The 23,051-nt window shown below is 41.5% G+C and overlaps 1 protein-coding gene across 1 annotated transcript; it reads right to left on the bottom strand.

Annotated features, from left to right (window-relative positions):
* Positions 1–1,263: 1,263 nt before the first annotated feature.
* On the bottom strand, positions 1,264–16,283 carry SERPINB5 (serpin family B member 5). The gene is made up of 7 exons (XM_040065497.2): positions 16,188–16,283; positions 10,760–10,934; positions 7,981–8,118; positions 6,859–6,976; positions 5,576–5,718; positions 3,992–4,159; positions 1,264–2,743 (listed from the first exon to the last, which is right to left on the bottom strand). Exons 2-7 carry the CDS (start codon positions 10,931–10,933, stop codon positions 2,351–2,353), a joined length of 1,134 nt encoding a protein of 377 aa, XP_039921431.1. The 5' UTR covers position 10,934; positions 16,188–16,283; the 3' UTR covers positions 1,264–2,350.
* Between the last annotated feature and the right edge of the window lie 6,768 nt (positions 16,284–23,051).

Genomic DNA, 23,051 nt, shown 5'->3' with positions numbered 1-23,051 from the left:
GGCACTCAACTGCACTAGAAACCATTAAAGGTTCTTGGAGGGAACTGTTGGAGTCCAGGGCATTCCTTTGGTTGCCCTGGAGGGTCAGGGACCTGGACAGGGGGGTCTGGGACACCAGCCCAGAGCCCAGAGCTCAGAGAGACACTGGATTTGATTTCAGTCCATGGGAGAGGCTTCTTGCACTTCAGGAGGCATTGCAGGCCACAAGAGTGTAAAAATAGTAGTTTAGTATATCACAGGGTGAAAAAACAGTGAGTTTGGGATTCTTGGCATTGAAGTGAATGGGGCAAGATGGAGAATTTGGGGCGTTGTCTCCTTCTTCTTCCTTCTTGTTCCCTCACTCCATTTCTGCAGTGACGTTGGCACAAAGTAGTTAGTGAGGATTGGGTCAGAGTAAAGATGACCTTTTTAGTAATAGTGATAGACATTGGTAAGAAATAGTAAATAAAGAATGCGTAGCAATTAGTATAAAAGAAAAGGACAGCCCAGAGACAGGAGGAGTCACCAGATGTCCGAGCCGTGGCAAACATCTTTTGGACACTGAGAAAATTGTAAGATAAGAACTAATAAACGAAGCATGTAACCTTGAAGACTCCGTCTTTTCCTGCGTTTGGCACAGAGCTTTGCAGAGGGCCAGAACTCTAAAAACACCTGAATGCCGGGGAATTTAAGCTCCTAAAAAGGAGCCCCCAACAACTGCCGTCCCTGGGATGGGCAGAAACAACTGGCACCCCAGATGGGACAGAAACAACTGGCACCCCAGATGGGACTGAAACAGGGAACTACTGAATTATTGTGACTAAAGGCTTCTCATGGGTTGTCAAGTTCAAGAATCAAAACAGAGCTCCTGTCTCTAAATTCAAAATAACCAGTGCTCTGATGTTGAAACTATGCACATTAGGGGCTGTTGTATGTTCTCATTTAGAGATCTCTTTCCATTTTTTTCAGACCTCAGGCACCAAGAGGATTTCTCAAGTAAAATGCTTCCATCTTTTGAGGATACATAATTGAATTCTGCATATATTCTGACCACCCAGTAACATAGTCCTTACTGGGAACTATGATCATATGGCTCAGAAGGGCAATCCAGACATTAACTTAGTTGCTTTTTTTTGTTATTTTGACTTTGTGGCCTAAGTGAATCTGCTCATTTCCATTCCTATAATTTACTGGAAGTCAGGCGTGAACACTGACACTGTCAATGAACACACAGACTGACACTAGAGGTATTGTACATTTGACACAGGTTTTATAGTGCTTTATTCTGAAGAGTAATTAGGTAAATGAGTACTGAACATATGCAGCAGGCAGTCTTTAGACAGAAATTAAATCTGATTACCATAATCTCATGTGGAATTTGAAGACCAGTAATTACAATGTTAATTTCACTGAAGTCCTTATTTCTTTCTCATGCTTTAGACATTAAGTAACTGTAAGGAGTTTCCCTAATACTGAATCTAGAGCTAGAAATAGCAGATAATCTGTGCATGAAAAGTGTGGCACTTCCAGTATTAATCCAACTGCGTCCTATCCTTGATTTGCATAATGCTCTTTTCATTAGGGTATATACAACAAGGTTCCTCGTAGCTGCAGTGAACTTGTCCCATCTTCCATGGCTGAAAGGAATGAGTCAAAAAAGGCCACACTGCAGAGTTCAACTTTCCCAGTCTGGGAACTTCATGCTGAAGAGTCTTCTGGGAACAATCTGTCCCCATGATTTTTGCCTCTGGTGTCCATAGGCCTCACTGCAGCTGCTGTTTCACAGACACAAATTTTGATGCCAGCCAGCCTGAACTGTTGTAGCTATGCTGCAGAACTTGTGCACTGCTTCACTGGGTGCTGGAAGGGTCTGGTAGGGCACCCTGGACCACCAGAGTGTGGCCAGGTACAGGGGGAGAGCTATCATACCACATGTCCACATTTCCCCTTTTAGGCATTAGGAACACGGAGAGTGTGAGTCACAAAGGAGAGAGGTTTCACTAGGGAGCAGGAATGCAGCTCTTCCTCCTAGAGCCCTGTCCAGTTCTTGGGCTATCTGAAGTCAGGCTCTCAGTTCACTTCATTTGGGGAAAAAAGTATCACAGAGGAACAAAATGTTCTTGTTGCTGAAGCTGGGATACTTCTCAATAAAATACGGTGTGTTCTTCACAGTGGAAATTATTCCTCTAAAGGGGAGGAAACTAAAGGAGAGAAACTAGTTCTGCTGCACAGGTAGAGTACATTGTATTACTCAGCCAATATATGAACCTCTTAGATTTCCTTTCAAAGGTGATAGTTGGGAAGAAAAGCTTTACAGGAGTGTGCACCACCAAAAATGTAGTTGCGCTTTTTTGTAATGAACGTGCCTCGCTTAAGGAGAACAGAATCGGCCCGAAAGAATCACGTTGCGAGTTTTGTTGTGTCTAAACAAAAAGATAAATGGATGGTCAGCTTTAAATTCATCTTTGTGCTGCAGAATCCGATATCCTGGTACCTCTCGGGAGTCGCCACCTTGTTCGTTTACTTCCAAGGAGACTTTATGGATGATCTTTGACACAACCACACCTTTTGTCTCACACATCTCAGAGAAATCTGATGCGCTTTCGTTGAAGATATTTGTCATGCCCAGGCTTTCCAGGAGTGGCTTCAGGTCATAGTCACCTTCCACACTAAACTTTGGAAGAAATACATTCACTTTGGTGTTGGCCATCATGCTGGGATTCGTCCACTGTAATAATGTCTCAGGGTTCAGTGCCTTTTCCAGCTGAAAACATAAACAGACAAAGCAAATTAGTCCCAGGAAAGTGAAAGGAGAAAAAAAAAAAGACCATTCTTGAACTCCTCACTCAATCAAGCCTCCAAAAAATAAAGTCCAAAGGCAATTTTTGTATCTGAATTCACAACCATAGCATTCAGGCTTAACATACTCTCACTTATATCAACTGAGGTACAATTTAATCCATAGGAAGGGCCTCTGGAGGAACTCTTCCACATGTGCATGCTCTGGCAAGCTTTTGATAAGCAATCACCTCAACAGCCATATGAAGGAACCTGAGCAAGACAGTCCCTACCCAAGTTACACCTGGCCAACTGACAGAGATCCAAAAGTCTTTATTCCTGACCCTACAGAGTAATGAAACAGCTGGTATTTGGGATACAAAATCCAAATCCAGAGCCTGATCTCAATCACACATACAGCTGTTCAAGCAATTTTTTTAAATTGGAAAGGGAGGAGGCAGAATGTGGGGCCACAATAAATTGGTATCAGGAAAGGCCTCACTTGCATTTTATGATAGGTGTGTTCAGTAATTTACTCCAACATATAAAAGTATCTTATACCTGCAAAGACAGATTCTTCCTGCCCTTAAAAATTGTGGCGAGTTGCAGCAAATTACAAAGGAGACTTGAGTGATTATCAGTCTTTTAATCCTTAAGTAACTTTTAATTAATAACTCTTAATTATTATTATTAATTACTTAGTTCTTAATAAACTTTGAAGAGGGGTGGAAATACATCATAAAATTTTCATAGAGAAATGACATAAGAAATCATTGATCTTTAGGAAATGCCTTATTAATTTTCACATTTATGTGCAATTGTAATTAAAAAATGGCTCATTTGCAGGCACCTCTGCTCAAAATTAAAATTTGGAGAAGTGTAATACCTTAGTAAAATAAACCATGGACAGGTGTCAATTGATTAAAAAAAAAAAAAAAAAGGATACCAGAAATAAGGGCACCTTATGCACTTTACGCTGTCTTCTGTGCACTCCCTGTCTAGAACAAACCTCATTTACAACCTCAGACTGGACACAGTGAAAACGGTGATGCCACAAATATGAGAGGAGGAACAGAGAAGCAGAATCAGATGGTAAATTCACATGAAAGTTACTTTTTGTTTCCTGATGCATTGCTTCTAAATAACTAAAACCTTCCATAAACATATGGCATTACATGGGCTGTTTCCAAGGGAAAAATCATAGTAATTCTATTTTTTTTTTTTTTTCTCTCACCTTCTCCAAGCCAGTGGTCTCATCCTCAATCTCTTTGGGCAGGAGAATGAGCATGCTTATATGTTTGTTAAGGCATGGCAGCTCAAGGATGGCAACATTTAAATCTTTTACATAGCCCAGGCAAAAAGTAGCTTCCAGATTCATCATCTGCACTGGTTTCGTTTCAGTCTGCAAAACACAGAGGAAACAATCTATCATTCCTTTTAATTCACAAATAAGATGGTGACAGAGGAAAGTTTTTAAGCTTGCATGGAAGGGATACATTGACTTACCACCAGAGAATTTGTTTGCTTTCATAGGTAATGAAAGCAGCAGTGAGAGACTGTTGGCTTTTTACGGCAGGCAGCTTTCCAAAGAAATGTGGAGTGGAATTCTACTTAATACAATATCAACATATGGGGAGTGTGCCTTAAAAGTGCAATTTATCTAATATTGGTGGCCCTTCGTGCCCTTTCACTGAGTGCTACCAACTGCGCTGTCTACAGAGCATTGTAATGCTAGCAAGTGTCAAGCACCAAGCACAGCTCAACAGTGAAGGTCAAGCTGTTCATACCAATCATTGATGTTTTGGGTCAGGAGTTGAAACAGAATCAGAAGAAATTTCAGGGTTTCCTAAATCTCTGAGTCTTTGCTTTTGAATGAAATAGAACAGAACAAAACAAAACAAAACACTTGATTTCATAGGGAAGACTGTTCTGTCCACATGAAAACGTTTAAAATTCAAATTCAGCAGAAAAAATGCTACTTTAGGGGGAAAAGAATCTTGAGATGTTTCACTTAAAAATTTTAGTGTTGACTGTGTGACTTTTAAAACTTTTTTAGCTGGAACTATTGGCTGATGAGGCTATTTATGAATATTTTCAGTGAACCTGAAACTCTAATTTTGCTTATGCATCTCTATATGTATGCATGTGTATATTTGGGAAAAAAAAATCTCTTTATCTCACAAATGTTCTGCAGCTTTGTATCTTGGCTGTAAGTTGTCTGATTACAATATTCATCACTGGTCACAGACTCCTGAATGCACCAGCCACAGGTGCTGCTCCCACTTGGACCTCACAGCTAAGCAGGACTGACAGGCAGAGGGCTGCAGCCCTGAGCCTGACTGGAAAGAGGCAGCCAGGGATGGGATGACATCTCTGAAGAGGAAAACACAGGGCCAGGCACCTAAGGGATGTACTCAAAGAGGTGACACAACTCTACATATTCCACCAGCTCAAGAAATGCAATGTGCTTCCTCTCTGGTGGTTTTTTGATGCAGCCTCTGGTACCTACAACCTTCCAATTTATTGGAAAAAGCTGCCCATGAGAATTTGCATCTTCTTGTAGAAAATGGCTGCTTCTGACCACTTGTACTTGGCTCATGTTGTCCAAACATACTCCCAGAACAGCCTTGCAACACTCTGTAAGATTAGATAGAGTCTAAGAATGCCATGGTAATAAATATTTCTCATTTTCTCTTGTTGGGATTTCCTTAGCTCAAAGTTTCTATTTTCATGAGAGGAAAACAGTACCCTTCTTTTTCTTTTTTTTTTTTTTTTTTTTTTTTTTTTTTTTTTTTTTTTTTTTTCCCCCGGAACATACCTTGTTGACTCTAAAAGGACATTCTTTGACCTCTGCTTCTGGGAACTTCTTCATCCAGTTTGTGACAAAATAAGCTGCGTTAACTAGAAGTATCTGAGTCTGGTCACTTACACTGTCCTCATTCAAAACATTCTCCATTTTTCCTGCGAATGGGTTTAAGATGGTTGTTAATACAACAGTACATTAGCAGTATATCAATTGCTTTAAGTGAATATGGTAACATTTCACTGAACTAAACACATTTGTGTCCTGCATCTCACAGATAAAAGGGTTTCTTTCTAACGGAAAATTTCAAAAATGAGCACTTACTTAAAATTGCAGCTTAATTTTTGATGTGGAGTTTGGGATCAAGGCAGATCTTCCAAGTGACATGTTTTGTTGGTTTATACCACACGTAATCAAAACTACATCTCCTGCTTTTGTTCACCTTAAAGAAGGTGCTGAGTTTTCAGTTAAATTCAACAGGATTAAGTGAAAAAAAAACACTTTGCCCTTTGGAGAGCAAGACTCGAATGGGAAGTTTCAAATTAGCAGCTACTCTTTTCTAGACCGATAGACAAGAATAAAAGAACCAGGATAACAAGAACACGCTGCTCTGATTACAGTTAACACCCAAACACCCCTACAGACTTCGGAAGAGCTCAAGCGCTGCCATAAATGACCCTGAATTCAGAGCACTGGGAAGGCAAGTCGTGCTTGGAGCTGCCCAGGCGTGGCGAGGTGCTTCCCCACGGGCAGCTAGCTGTGCCAGCCCGGGAAGGACCGGACTCGTGGATGGCATTTCCACGCCAGCACCACGCAAGGGCAACAGGAGGCAGCCAACCCCAGGGACACCGCTGCCGGGCTTCCTCAGGACGGCAAAGGAGAGACCCGCATCCGCTCGCGGCACCCTGGCTGGCAGAAGCAGCTGAGATATCAACTGGCAGCCCGGAACTCAGAATCCAACGAGTACTTCCCATTACAACGAAGCTTTTGAAGGAATCAGAGGGTTCGGTGCTTTGGGTTTGCACGTGTGATGCTCCGCAGCCAGGGCCTGTCATTCTCCCAAACTGTCCTGCTGCAGTCAAACGTGAGCAGCTTTCCCCAAGGCTAATGCAAGGTCAGTCTCACATTTCCACCTTCAGAAGTGCTGCAGCAGTGAAGTCAGTGCTGCTAATCCTCATGAATCCAAATAGTAGGCCTAATCTCCTTCCACTATGTATTTACGCCTAAAGAGGCGTCACGAGGATAAAGATCTTTCTCGCAAGAGGCAAACAGCATCCCCAAGGTTAAGCTGTACCCACCGTCAGTCAGCTCTGAAAGGGATTTGTTGATCTTTTCCCGGGTTTCCTCAGTTTTTTCTTTGAATTCGACTAATTCCAGTTCAGATGGAAAAGGTCTCTTTGTGGAGTTGACAAAGTCCTGGAAGACACAAGTATCCAAAGTCATGCTTGGTTAAGTGCCATTGGGTAGTTGAGGAGTTCATTATTATTTGAGGAAAGCTATTAAAGAACTGCAGGAGACGACAAGGACGTGCACCTGCATCCAGCACATCACTGCCAGGTCTGGTCATCTGGCCAGTGGTGCTACGTCAGCAGTTAAGTAACTTTGATATTGCAGGGGTGACCATGTTGCCAGAGTTTACAGGATAAAAGAACCCTCAGCCCAGGCCTGAGCAAGCCTGAGACAGAGGCCACAGTCTGCTCCCATCGTGTCTGTCCTCACCAGGGAATACACTTACTGCTCTGGGCCCTGGCCCTTGCTGCAGCAGAGGCTGAACAGCGGGTGATCTGATCACAGCATCACTGCAGCATGTTGAGTTTTCTGAAACACCTCTTTTAGGCTGATGCTATCCTTGCTTGGGACTCAACTCTAAGACAGCTTTGGGGAAAAAAAGCCCACACACAGAGCCTTCTTTTCGGTTTTTTGAAAAGTTCATAAGTTAAAAGGCCAAACACCACCTTCTTCACTTGCGTTGCTTCAGCAGTCAGGTTTCTGCCTTCTCAGGCAGATTAAGAAAACTGAGGCTTATGCAGTAATTACTTGGGTGTGTGAACTGGACACACGCTTGCACCATCAATTTTTTTACACTCTTTTTCACTCATATTTGCAATGCAAAGGCTTTGATGTGGCATAGAAGTTACGTTGCGTTCGAAACCAAACTTGCTACTGACCTAAAGAATATTAATGAAAGAATTAAAAGTGTTGTAAGAGTTGTACAGCCTGGAGTCAAGCAGCAGACTCATCCATCCTCCTACAAACCTTTATGGCAGCAGACAATATTATGCTGTTTATCATTTGAGTCCAGTCAACCAACAGCCAAAAGCACAAGAATTAATTTTAAACAACATTGCAGTCTGACTCCATAATCCATCAAGATGATGGCCAAGCAATTCATAACACCAGGGTTTTCCTGCAGTACTTACTGTGGTAGGATTGAGGGACTTGTCTACAAAGAGCCGTTTGACCATTTTCAGTGCAAAGAAAGAGCTGAGTTTGGAAACATCTGAAGTTATTGTTTGAAACCCAAAAGAAACATCTTTGACATCTTGTAAATGCAGCACCTGTTAAATGAACATGATAAAACATTAAGCATCTTTTATTGTTATTATTGTTGTTGTTATTATTATTGTTGTTGTCTAAACATTCTTAACAGCTAAGCAAAAAATAATGCTAGTTTGTGACCAGAGCTGTAGCTTTTTGTTTTTAAGCTAATGACAGAGCCTCTCATTGTTGTTACTCAAAAATCATGTATGTACTTGACATTCTAACATAAATCTAAAAATCTGATCCTACCAGAACTTTCACCAAATGCATTTCTTTCCTATGATCAATTCAAAGAAGCCAATAGAGCTGTTCATGCTGGTGAAGTGACTTACTAAAACTCCACACTATGGAGTCATAATGTCTTTGCCAAACTCACATTCCCACCCCAAATCCTGAAGTTTTTAAGACAGGTATGTGAGGGTCCCAGATGATCTCCTTTCTAGAAGTGGGCTACACCTTTAAAAATGCTTGCCAGATCATTAAGTTTTCTGACTGTTGTGACTAATACATGACATCACATGACATTTCAGCAAAAACTGATCAGATAAAGATAACTGTGTTTGATTTTGTAGACACAGTGGGTAGGGCTGCTGACCCACACATGGCTACCTTCCAGCTCCTGGGAATGACAAGTCTAGTTCTAGGAAATACTGGGGTAATGATGCCTTTGTTTGAAAATAACCCTATAAATATGAATTAAACTTTCAATGCCTACTTATTACAGGATCTTTGATGGTGGCTCTTTCATTACACAAAGCCTGTCCAACCCTTCTCACCTGCCTCAAATTCCCTTACGAGGCACAGCAGGCACTTGAGACCTTCTTTTCCTATTGTACATCACTACTGCTCTTTCTCCCAGAACACACCACATCTCCACAGACAAAATTGCTGCTCTGCCTTAGTCACCCTTCTGTGTCCTCCCCAATCCTTGCTATGTGGGAGCAGAAGGCAATAAACTCCCAAAACAGCAGTAGCACAGGTCCCATAGCCAAACTCCATTTCCTTAGAAACAACTATCTCAACTTTTTCCCTTCTCCTCCAACAGTTTTATTTCTTCGCCTGTTAAGTGCAGAAAGCTTCTGTGCCTGGGAACTAGGCTGGAGGAGAAAGCTACTGCAGCTTCTCTACCTGGGAGAATTTTTGGCACAAGTTTGTTGACTGATGTCCCAGAATACAGGTGCCCATCTGGTTCCTATTGTATCTAGTATTTAAAACCCAAGCCCAAACTCAGGGGAAGGCAGAAGCTAGAATAGACATGGAAAATAGGAGATACTACACTTAAAAGCATACCAAGCTCTCCTTAACATCTGTAGTCAGCACTTTTTAAACACCACTAGAGAAATATGAAACACAAGTGCGCTTGTGTAACAGAGCTCCACTTGTGGATGTGCAGGTTAACTTGTTATTATGGAATGGTTCAAAGCAAATTGCAGACACAAGTGAAAACAAAATAAGGGCAGGGTAATATTTTTAACTTTCCCACCAGAAAGACAACGCTTGAATTTTGAAATGGTGAGGGAGCTTCAGGGTACCACTTAAAATTTAATGTTAATGTTTTTAAAAATTCTATGTGGAAAAATGTGCAGTGCTTACAAGAGCGATCCCTGAAAATCTTCCAAGCCAGGCTGGGGAGGGTCTGGAGCAACCTGGTCTAGGGGAAGATGTCCCTGTCTGTGGCAAGGGCATTTAAGGTCCCTTCCCACAGAAACCATTCTATGATTTTCATGGACATATTGCTGTGCAGTTCTGTGAACAGCACAAGACTCCCTGTAATCGGTGGCATAAGTAGGGGCACAGAAGGCTGTGCTCAGGGGTACTTTCAGCGAATGAGAAACTACATGGAGGAATTTCCAAAGGAGGGAAAATACATTCAAATATGTAGAGAGTCTTTCAGAGCCAGGTGATAATCAGTATACAAATGCATACTTAATTTGCATTTCATGCACCTTGAGGTAACTGCAGAAAGCACGGGGACCCTCACTGGGATAAAAAAGATCCAGCTCAAACTCTGCTTACACAGAGGCAGCAGACAAGGCTGGAGGGCTGACTCCCTGCACACGGGGTGAGCTCCATGAACGGATTGAATCATGACTGCCATGCTGGATCATCGTGCTGGAAACCTCTTGAACATCATGCACTGCTTGTAAGGAGAAATGTGGACAAGATTGTGCCCCTTCTGCTGCATCCACCTCCTCTTCACAGTATTGTGGGAGAAAGGGGAAAACTCAGTAACAGAGCTGCTACACATACTTGCTGCTGACAGCAATAGCAAAATAATTTTCAGTTCTAAAAAGCTTAAGCATTCTTGAATAATGAAAAAAACATTTATATAGAAAATGCAGTGATCTGGACAGTGACTCGTAGCCACAAACACTATGCTAAAAAGAGACAAGGCTTTAATGCATCTGCAATAATGACTCTGCTATGTCCACTTCCACCTTATACATGCCTGTAAGGATTTTTCTTTAAGACAGAGTTTCAGCCTTTCACTCTGCAGGGCCATAGAGCGTGGAACCATTCAAGAAATTCAGATGGATGGTTTGAAGTCTGTCTTACAAGGGAACCAGACATCCAGGAGAACGTTAACAAGAGTTAATAAGAAAGACACCTACAACAGCCATATAATTTTGCAGCCACAGACGGCTGCTGACAGCTTACCTGTTTCATCTGGTCTGCAGTATCACCTTTCGTAGCTTTATATGCCAGAGCCAGAGACGTTGAGGTACACAGTGGGGAAAAAATAATGTTGGCTGTTTTGTCCTTCTCACATAGCTTTTTGAACACATCAACTGCAAAGGCAGTGTTTGCTAGTTGCAGAGCGTCCATTGTCATCCTGAAATGGAAAAGAGAAAAGAGACATGACTCAGGTTGCAATTCTAGTTCCTGCTGTGGTGGGGATGGGTCAGAGCACTGAAAGGCTGGCACCAGTATGAGGACTGGGTATCTTGAATTTTTAGGATGGAGAGGAGAGGAGAGGAGAGGAGAGGAGAGGAGAGGAGAGGAGAGGAGAGGAGAGGAGAGGAGAGGAGAGGAGAGGAGAGGAGAGGAGAGGAGAGGAGAGGAGAGGAGAGGAGAGGAGAGGAGAGGAGAGGAGAGGAGAGGAGAGGAGAGGAGAGGAGAGGAGAGGAGAGGAGAGGAGAGGAGAGGAGAGGAGAGGAGAGGAGAGGAGAGGAGAGGAGAGGAGAGGAGAGGAGAGGAGAGGAGAGAGGTTCAGTAATAGCCATCATGTTCAAGTGACAGCAGGCAATGCCATGTGTTACAAAGAGCCAGTATTATCAGAAGCACTTGAGAAAATCTGAGCCAAATTGGAACATATATGAATTTAATCTGTTTTTAATTGATACTCTTAAAATGTGCCAACTCAGAAGATAATTCACCTATGCTCTGGGCTCTCCTGGCTCTCAGACAGATCTTTAATGGTCTCATAACTTCCCTATCTCTTCCTTCATGGCTAATTGTCCATTAGACCATTAGCTTTGGTACATGTCCTCTTGGGGTTGATTCTCCATTATCCCTGGCCTTGCTGGAAGTCTCCAGAAAGCTGCCTGGTCCTGCACACTGATTACTTTAGAAATTTAAAGGAGGCCTTCTAAAAAATACCACTGTGTGCCCACCATCACTTACACTGTTTTAACTCAAAGGTTTTCCCAGCCACTCTCAGTAACTGCAGTTGCCACAGGGTTGTTACAGGATCCGTGCAGCCAGGAAAGGCAAGGCACAGTTGTTGCTGGGGAAGCCAGAGACTATTCCCATCTTCCAGGCTGCTTTCACATGCCCAAAGTTGCACTTTAGTCTAAACACATTTGGGTGGATTCAAGCCAAGAAGGGTGAACCCCAGAATTTCAGTCGATTGCACAAGTCTGGCTTTAGACCAGCAATCACACAGAAGATGACCCCTTTGGCATAGTGAATTTCACACTTACTGTGCCCCCCACACCATGTATCCCTGAAAAAAACCAAAACTGTTAAAACAGGATGCTAAACAGCTCTATCAAAGCTATTGATAGAGACAGAAAGGAAATGGAAATTCTTGCATGTGTTATGCTGCCCGAAGGTAGCTGAACATCTGACACCATTGTACCGAGATGCTCTAGAGCAGCTGTAGTGCTTGACAGTAGTAATGACTTCCAAATAATTTGTGGTAGTTATACATTTTTATAGCTATTTTTTGGGGAGGCTAACAGAACAGGCATGTAATTTGCCTGCAACACGGTAGAGAAAACACTTTGATTTACTGGTAAGACCAGTTTGACTACAGAAGGCCTTTTACAAAATAAATGTCTTTATTTTTATTTTAATTAACTTACACATGTTCTGAGATCTATTAGGTAAGTCAATTGTTTTACTTGACAACTAGTTTGTTTTGGCCTAAAAGATGCCAAAGTATAAAAGGTTAGTGAAATGCACTGCATTTAATCAAGTTTAAAAAAAAAGATATACCGGCATTAAACCAAGGCTTTTTAAGTCAGCATTTGAAAAGCACATCTAACCAGCCCTGCACTCTTGCAAAATGTTCTAACTGTAGGTATCAGCAACAAACTGTTTGCTAACAAATCCCCTCCCACTGGGGGAAGGAAGAAAAAAAGGAAAAACAAACAAACAAACAAACAAAAAAACCACACAAACAAACAAAAAAAAAAAAAAAAAAAACCACCAAAAAATAAAAACCAAGAAAAAGAATTTATCTTGAAGATGGCAAACATTGAACACATTTCTTCCGAGAAACTTTTCCCCACATGAAAGTACATAGGAGTATGCTTTGCATCATCCAGAGGTTTTGTCTGACTCAGAATTCAGAATGGGTATGGCTGGTTTTGTCTCTCTTCCAGTACTCTGGCAGTCTCTGGCAGCTGCTTGGTAAAGAGAAATTTTCCATGGGATTCCATTTTTTACAGCATCAGCAGGCTGATGTCACAGCGAGGTTCAGGAAACATCTCAGAGATCATGTGGGTGTAAAGAGAGGACCAAGCGCCAGCCTAGCACTGCAACCATCCACCTCGTTTACGTAGGCACAATTTCTCAGGCATGAAAGCAACTAATTACCAGAAAAGTCAAGCTTGCCAACAACCATGGGCTCAGCACACACCTTAAGGGAGGAGAGCTTTAGGCAGGACAGTGACAAAAGACAAGAACAAGTTTGAAGGACTGAGACGGATGATGAGGGAGTAACTTGGAACAATGGAGCAAAGAAGCAAACATAGAATCATTCCTCAAAATGCCTCCTTGCAACTGTTCTTCACAAATGTGCTCTCTTGTGCTTGTGCATGTCTTAAAAAAACTCCCCTGCCTAGGCTACCTATCTTATCATTGCCATTAACTCAGCCATTCTCGCACGAACACACAATACTGTGCCTGCTTCACAGTTGCCCTCTCTCTGCCCCACTCCACACCAGCACTACCCCTGAAAATTGAAGACTTAGGGCAAGTATTAACTTCACAGGTATTTCTTACTGAGGAACTGGTGGAAAATCACCCAGGGAGCTAAGAATGTGTCATTCAGTAAACATCTTCCACCCTCAAAAAGACAAATAATACAAAAAAATCTTATGAGTCATGCACCTGAAAAAATTTCATTTGTTAATTGAGTATATTGTTTAGTATTAGGTGGCATGATATTATTCTATTCAGGCCTCTGGATTTTCCCTACAGGATAAAAATCAATATGAGATCATAACCAATTAAAAATACCCCTTGCTCCTCTCTGTCTTAATGCTAACTTGGGGTGCAGATGTGCTACCTGTGTTTTACTTCCTTGGGTTGCAAGACATTCAGAGTAAGAAAATAAAATAGGAAATTTTACATAATTGAATTAAATTCTTCTTCCTTATGCCAGTTAAAAGCTGCTCTGACCTCATTAGTATCTCTGACACTATTAATGCAGGTCATTTTTTGTAAAGTTTCAATGTTTCTTTTCAGAGGTATTTCATGGCAAACTTTTTATGTCCCTTTGTTCATCCAGTAACTGCTGATACTCTCAAAGCCACTTTGGAGGAGAGTGAAACGGTTTCTGGTAGTGGCAAAGCTCTCCATTCTAATTTCTTTATTTTGATGCTACAGTTTAAGTAAGGACCATTCAGGACATTTTGTTGGGGAAAAAAGCTCATTCGTATCCTTAACCTTGAATGATCAGCTGGATAGCAAAGAATAATCTCTGTTACACCATCGTTTTCAACTGGTGAGTCAGTTCTTTATTCTCCATTTATTAATTCCTATTCCATTCTATTCTATTCCATTTTATTCTATTTGCTTACAATATTCATATTACTGAAAAGAATTTACAGTATTAAATATTAAAAAAATCTTAAATCTCTTTAAAGCCTTGAGCACCCCAAGCCTTGCAAGTCCAGTAAAGCTAGTTCCAGGCAAGTGAGAACGGTTGAGGCTCCCAGTGAGAGGACAGTCCATTAGCTGCCCATTAACAGACTCAGAAATCAAAGGTAGCTCCTGAGTCAGTAATCACAGGGAACCCTCAAACAGGGAGGAGTCAAAAAACTGAAAATGAAATTTTAAAAAGGCCTGCTGCATGGATTCTTATTGGGTCCCTCCTCTCCCAGGAAAGCAGGATGTCAGCATTTCCAGAAAGGCCTGGAGCACTGGGGCATCTTCTAAGAACTTGGAGCTTGCAATCCACCCAACTTTATTTAAAACTGTGACTGTCACGGCGTGAAAGAAACATCTTCAAATACAGAAGGGAGCTGAAAGGCTATGGAACCAGTTCAGAAAAACCTGATTTCAGCTTCTTTTTGGTATACGACACCATTTTTGCTTAGTCACTCTTGGATTCAACAACTACAACAAATTCTCCCCCCAAAAAAACCAACAGAGAGGCTTTTTTTTTACTATCTGCTTACTAAGGAAAAATCCGAATATAACTTATATTTAAAAATACAATCACAAGAATAGCAACACCTGTGCACAAATGTCTGGCAAGTCAAGTCAGTTGTATGGTAGGAACTGTCTGACAAAGCGGAACAAGTATTTATTTTATTCTTGTCCCGGTTAAGCAGTCTTTCCAGGAGAAGACACGTGTGGCAGATAAAGCATAGACAATGCTGGCCATCCAGACCTGGGAGGCAGATTGGGTTTATATTTCAGGAGCTGTGAGTGCCGGTGCTGTAGTCTCTCCAGTCCAAACAAAATTCCATGAGGAAACTTCACACGCAAATTTCACAAGTGAGGTATTAATATTGAAACTAGATCAAGAGTTTAACATGACCGCACTTCTGTTCTTACTCAGCAAACACAAGATATAAAGGAAATAAAATATTTCTGTGAGCCTTTTCTTCTTCTACAGAAATGACAGCTCTCCACCTGACCAACTACCTGGATAAAAATCAAGGGCACAAGTTCCTCTAAACAGACATTGAGGAATGCAAGACAGCAAACTGATGTGGGACCAGGGCACCTCATATGGTAGAGGAAAAAGCACTGTCAGCAACACAGCAGGGAAAGTCACTCCAAGAAGAAAAGAGAAACAAGCCACTGCAATATGCTTTGTTGTACTTCAATAGCCAATGAACTCTTCAAAACTAAATGCTCGCACCGAAAATAAATTTGTAATTACTAAGCCTAAGCTCCTGTCCTTCACTTTAGACAAGAGTGGATTAGTCACTCGGTTAATAAGTCAGAGCAAACAGAGTGGAGCATACACACCTCTGCAGAAAATGAGAAGAACATTCCTCTCTAACAGAGGCTTACAAACCAAATGAAATCCTACTTTGGCACATGAAGGATTTTCAGGGCATCATACACCACTTGCTTTTTCTGATACGGGAATAGCCATTTGCAACAAGCCACCATATTTTAGTAATTCTTAACACCCTTGCTGTCTCACCTGGCAGATCTTACTCACTGCTTCCAATTAATCTTTCGAAAAAGAAAGAAACCTAGCATAGCAATTGCAGTTTTGAAATAAAACCAAAACTGTCGTTTGGGAAGGCAAAAAACTTCTGCAATTCCACGTGTAAATTTTTTGTAGAAATTTCCTTATCCCACTCCCTCCATGCAATTAAGTTTCACATAAGAGATCTGCTAAATATCAGCAGCATAAATTAAAGTATCAGGGAAAGAAAAAAGCTGTACTTACTTTGCAAGGCTATAATCCTGGTAAACGAATCAATGAAGTGAGCACAGCACGAAGAACCAGCTGCCCGTGCTGAAGCCTTGCTGAGCAGAAGACTCTGTTACTTGCCTACTCGTTGACACCACTCCCACTTTCCCAACCTCAATTTGTGCACACACACACTGCCTCTCACTCTCGCTTTTTTTTCCCCTCCCTTAATCATTCTTCGTGGCAACTCCTGCATTGGAGGAGCAAAATGATTCACACCAGATTTGTCTTTGCCTGCCCAGCCACTGAAGACAACAACAAGCTCTGGCAGGAAAGAGCAGCCCTGCGTGTTGCCTTCAGCAGTACAAAAGGCACCAGACAGGAACGAACGAAGGAGCAAATGCAGGAGCTGATGAGCAATTAAAAGACCTTCTCAACAAAACCAGCACTCCAAGAAACTCCAACTGGGATTACCGCTATTTGCAGAAAAATTGTCATTGTGAAAAAGAGATCCAGAAGAAGACCAAAACATGTAGAAGTGTGTGGCTGGGCACTTTGCATCTGTACATGCATTAAGACAGTATCTTAACTCTGCCTACGAGGCATATGTGTGTGTTTGGCTGCCTTAGAAGCCCAAGGTCAAACTGGAGTTAATGATCAAAGGAAAACATCTCTCGTTGCTGCAAAGCGAACTCCCTCCCATAAGCAGCCAGGTCCTCTGCAGGGGAGCAGCCTTCCCTGATGCCACCTGTCCCCAGAGGTGGTAGGGGAGCAGAAAATCCCACCCCTTCCCTTCCAGAATGGGCACCACCAGGTTCATGTAAAACAGCCCATGTTAGTACTGATGAACGTGACCGGGTGGGAAAAGAAAGGGAGAGGGAGAGATGCCAGTGCCACCCACCAGGCCCATTTTCTATAATTTGAAAGATGTATGCAGTCCTTACCAAGAGAGAGGCATCCTACCCCTGCTCCACACAATCCCCTGGCTGGGCAGCCGAGCTGCTGCAGCGGACAACACCAGCAAGTACCCCCTGGGAGGCCACGGCTGCCCCTCAGGCCCCATGGGGAAATGGCCCCACACCACAGGCACACCTTGGATTCACACCTCAGTAACCCCTGCGTATTTTTAGACCACAAAAAGCATAAGCAAGACAATCGAATTTGCTTTCAGGTTTGAAGTGCTGGTGTGCCCAGCTGCCCAAATGGAAAGGGTAGGACACCAAAAGATGCATTTTCACCAGCATGCCACTTCCTTGGTGACAGTGGGAATTGGGGAGATGGTATCTCCTTCTGGAATGACATGTTTCTGTGTTGCTTTGAGCATAAATCAGGCCACACCACAGCATCTTGATTGGGTCCTACCCATGTTTCCTTCCAAAAGGCTCCTAAGCTCTTATTACCCAAATGATTTTTTTTTTTCTATGATGCAGATGAAGTTCACCTTCCATCACTGCCAGACAGCAAATTTAAAATTCATATCCTTTTCCATAACTGAATTCATAACAAAGACAGGGTGTGGATATGTTTAGGCAATTAAAATAAGATACAAGCCAGCTGACTAAACTGTGCCATCAAGCCTTCTGTGAGAGAAATGTTTATGAAAATACACAATAATTTTGGTTGCTAGACTCTTCTCAGATGTCTGCAGGTAATCCAAAGCCAAATGTTACCATCTCTGCAGAAGCAAATCTTTTTTCAGACCCAGATCTAACAAGTGTGGTCACTGTAAAGTGGCTCTGGAGCTTCTGGATAAGCTGCAGGGAGGTGGACAACAGGCAGACTGCCTTTACAGAGACAGCATCACTCACCAGATCCATTTCCTTCTTACCGATAGGCAGGAAATACAGATACAAGTATGTGCCTCAAAGGGCTGGACAGTGGAAAAGGGAAAGGGCTCTACATTGCCAGGATAGGCTGTGTAAACATCGCTTACACTTCGTTGCATAACTGCTCTGCAATGGCTGAGATCTGGCACCATATAGCAGGACAGAATCTTCCAGTCTGACCTAGTTAGTACTGAGAAATTAATTAATTCTGATCATGGTGCCATGGGACTAGTAATTACTGCTGCAATTGTCATGCTTCATGTGAAGAAGTACACTGGCTCTGGTAACTGAGTGACTCACAGGGCAGATTTTTTTCCCCCAAGAATGGACAGTTCGGGCTCACTTGCTCTTGGAGGCAGTGTTAAAGTAACTGTGACTTCCTGCTAGCTACTTCAGATATATGGGAATAGCTGGTATATCACTGGGTGTTACAGCCCGACAAAGAAGAGGTGCAAAAGCAGAAGGTGCTAACTTGAAAAGTAAGAAGATGCTGAGTCTCAGGTAGCTGAAGTTTGCACATGACAAGAAGTGACACCGCTGTCCCTGTGTCCACAAACACTCTTCCTCAGTCTGACTGAAGAGCATCTACTTGTATCAGCATTCCCATATCCTTCACTTACCTTTCACTAAATTAGTTCTGTTCAGTTTCATCCCAAAGTATTCTCAAATCATTCCTATTATGACCTGTTTTTCTACCACCAAAATAAAAATAATAAAATCAAAAAATATGTTTTTAAAAAAGCAACACAACAAATGATGGGATTTTCCCTTATGAATAAATAAAAACTATTTTTAAGCCCCCTGTGAATTGGACACCTCCTATCAAAAAATAAATAAAAAGAATGAAGTAAAAAATAAGGTAGAAACAATGGGGATGTGACATGGAACACTTTGAATCTTAAAGTGTGAAGCCTTTAACACAGACAAATCACAGTCTATTGACAAAGTAATAAATGAACTGCTGCCCTCACTCTTCCAGGTCTCAAGGAAAAATCCAAAGATGTTGCTGAATGCCAGGATCCAGCAGTTACACTTGTGGGCCTGTATCTCTGAACTGGCATGCCAGACACACTCCACTGCAGAAGGGACGCAACCCACTAGGTGACTCTCCTGTTACTCAGCCTGCTCTCAGTCCTCACTCCCCTGGCTCTCCCTGCCACTCCCTCCTAGGAACACTGTTCCTACATGCTGCTGGAAAGGAAAAACACCAGCTGCCTTCTCCCCATTCTTCAAGTGAGTTCATTCTGGGGGAAGGGAATACGCTTGCTGCTCAATACAGCATAAAAGACTATTTCAATTATTTCAGAGGCTCAAAGCTTCCACTGTAGTCCTTATTTTTCTTTCCCCCTAATGATTAACTCTTAGTGCATGTCTGATTGCAATTAATGCCAGCATGTTTAGAAGATCACATGGGAAATCAGCTACAAGAGGGATTGAGTAATGAATAGGGCAAAACTGGTACACTCTTTCCATGCTTTCAGTCATGAAAGATCTTCTAATCGAGTTACATCGAGATCAAGATCTTCTAATCCGATAAGCTTTGGATCTTGCAAGGAAACCAGTGGTAGGAGGTTATTTGTACACTTTTGTTTTGAGTTAGTGGCCTACAGCTTTAACACAATTAGAAATATTCAAAGGGTAAGAAAGACTGCAGTGTCTGTAAACAAGTATAAACAGTAGAGCTTTTCATAGTTTTCACATAGCATGGGTCTTTATTGCTATTTAATAACAGGAATAAGCCAAAGTATTTTCCATTTCATAAGAAATGCTAGCAAAAGATCACATGACCATGAGTTAATTTGGAATTAAAATAACACCATAGCAAAGCATTACTCTATGGTTCCATTGAGAGAGACATAAACAAAGAGCCTATTTTTTTCTTTCCCTCCCAAGGCATCTTCACCAATACGTGTAAAGGATGGTGTCACATAGCAACACAATGAACCAAAGCGTATGGCAGCAAAATAGTTTTCTCCAGACATCTCTGTAGACGTAAAAGTATTACTCACCAGTGGTTACTTCTAATAACAGACAGGAAATTAATTTCTCATACTTTAGTGTGCTCACTTTTATGTTGTTTTTTTTTTGTTTGTTTTTTTGTTGTTGTTGTTGTTTTGGGGGGGGTTGTTTGGGTTTTTTGTTTGTTTATTTTTGGAGGGGTGAGGCTCTTCTGAACCCAGGAATATGTTTCATTGTGAAAAATAAAAAGGAAATAGGCAACCGAACAGCTGACAGATTTCAGTGAGAACAAAGCCCTTAATTTGATGAATAGGAAATGAATGATTGTATATGCTGAGATAAGGCTGTTGAAGATTTGACTATTTTCCCTAAAGGTGTTACTCCCAACACTTAGCAACACTTAGCAAGTACATAATGCTTAGTGTAAATCAACTTAATAAAGACACAGATTTGACTGACTACTTGGAATAGCCTCACAATGTAACTAGGAATTTGAAATAGAAGGGGAAATTAATATATGTAAACCAGACTAAAAACTCCCACACATTACTCCAAAACTATACAAAGATCAACTTCCATGAAACGAAATCAGAGAGACAATGCTTTGGATTAATAACTTCTCACCAAAATACCTGTGATCCATTCCTTACATGAAAAAAAAAAACATCTTTGAACCCATCCCCGTGTGCAGTGCTGTTTCAGGGTGCCATCTCATGGGGACAAAGATAATTGTCTTTTTCCTCTGTTGCTGATGCCAATTGGTACTGCATCAGCTTCCTTTGCCAGGCTGAAACTCTGATTCCAAATCACCTTCCCTATGTTTGTCCCAGAAAAAATGCAAACACACTCACATTCGTTATGTTTTTTCAGTATGTTTTTCAATTTAGTGATATTTTCAAATGTTTGAAGTGTCACTCGCTTGTACTGTTTAGTCAATATCACTTTACCACCAGAGTGCTGTTATTAGGAAAGCTTCCCCTACATATCCACAATTTCTAGATTTGTGGAAGACCTCACTAGTGAATTACTGGCAGCCTAATAATGCATCAGTAAATTCCAAACTGAGCATAGGAGAAATTTTAGAATTATCTGCCTTCAAACAGCAAAATAAAATCCGTATGTGGATAAGATTGCTCTCATCAATGTGAAAACTCCAAAGAGGGAGGAAATCACTTTGACATAAGGCAAATTAGCAGAAGTATCTTTCCCAAAAGGAACTAAGGGACCAAGCAGCTCCCTCCCTCAGACAACCAAACTAGCTTTAACTCAAGATTCAGCAGACTCTGGAAGGGATTACATGACCTTCACTGCTCATCGTAGCAGACCTGGACTCTGACACACAGTTTCTCTTCCAGCTCTGTGCCTTAAGTGCCTCCTTATCAGTATAGAGGAAGGGGGAATGAGACTTAAGGAATCTTTCCTCCCTTTTTTTTTTAATCCATTGTCATCTGTAGATGAGTCACTTTCTTCTGTAATCCAAGTAGCTCTATGTGATTAATATAGGTGAAGGCACATATTTTCCCAGGCTTGCCTTAGTGCAGGTTCACAGCCTGAATTCATGCACATTAAAGGAAAAGAAAAGTTTAGAGTTAATAGTTGCTGAATATTTCACTGGAAATGGGCGTGATTTCACAGGTTGAATTTACTCCTCTTGTGTTTTCAGGGTAAGATAAAGGTCTGTCCTGGCATGCAGCTAAGACGAGGGGTGAACATGTAAATTCTTGCTTCTCCAGGTGAAAGGCAACCAAACCACCGCGTGGATTCTTACGCACAACTTGGAGAAACACACCCTGCACATTTTCTGCGTGATCAGTAAATTACAGGAGTTATACCAGCAAACCTGTCTTGACTCCCAGTTTTAAAATTTACAAATAATGGTCCAAAACTCCAGGTAATGCAAAATGCAAACCCAGTGCCCATGAAAGTGAGATAGATATTCCCATAGTCAGTTGATTCACTTCCTACAACCACTGACTCAGGACTGCAAGACTTGCATCAGAAAACACATAGAAAAGAATATTATATTAGTCCATGACAGGAAAAGTATAAAAATGCTGAAAATTGTGAGACTCAGTTATATATTTTACAAATGAAAGTTATAGGACTTGATAATATAGCTCTTCCTTCTTACTCTCCCACTTACACTTACCCAGGCAATAGGTAGTCCACAGAAAACTAGTTTTCCTCAGTCCTTCTGAGATCTAATGGTCCCATTAAGCCCTATGGGAAAACTTCAGAGGATGCTGCATGTATATTACAAGCTAATAAACTTACTAGCACAATAACATTAACATTTATATAACAGGAGTAGGGCATTACATTTAATAACACAAAAATGTAATAAGGTAAGATGTCATTACTTCTGGTAATGCAAATACTTCCCTATTTGTCTAAGTCTGACATTCAAAGTCCACTGCAAATGTGGCTACTGACTTTAGTGGGTTTTGGGCAAAAAAGGGCAACAGACTTCCTAGAGACAATTGCACTGAAAGGTGTGGAGAAAGCATTGTACATGTGGAAGCACATGTACAGTATTATTCTACCATAACCTATCTTATAGACAGGTTATGGCGGAATAATAGCCTGGTTCCAAGAGCTTCTTGCTTAAAATGAAAATTATTCTGCTAAGAGTGGCTTGGATCAAGAGAAAGTTAAATGACCTCACTATCCAGTTTTTGCTCCTTTCCATACAAGACCTAATTAAAAGGCTTAGGGATTAATAAACAGAGACCCAGTAGGGAAATTCTAGCCCAGAAATCTAGACGACACTGCAGTAGCTCACAGCTAGTCTACTCCCAGACCAGCTCTCTTTCTGTTCATCACCTTAATCTTTCAGACCATGAGCCATGAAGTTATGTTGGAAACACTGCTCTCTACAGTCACATAGGCAAAACCCACTTTGAATTTAGCATGATAATAGAGTCTGGGAACAGAGGCAGCCCATCAGTTTTAAAACTTACTCATGCAGATGGATCTGTTTTACAACAGCCAAGTTCAGTTATTCTGCTGTATATTGGAGCAGCAAAAGTTATTCCCCTGTCATCCTTTAGAGGGGTCTGGTAATACTTTAAAAAAGACCTACTGGAGCAGAACTACTTTTATGCTTCTCACTGCC

Source organism: Hirundo rustica, chromosome 1 (assembly GCF_015227805.2).
Source record: "Hirundo rustica isolate bHirRus1 chromosome 1, bHirRus1.pri.v3, whole genome shotgun sequence".
Lineage (NCBI taxonomy): Eukaryota > Metazoa > Chordata > Aves > Passeriformes > Hirundinidae > Hirundo > Hirundo rustica.
The sequence above is the reverse complement of the archived record's forward strand: the minus strand, read 5'-3'. Positions and strand labels throughout refer to the sequence as shown.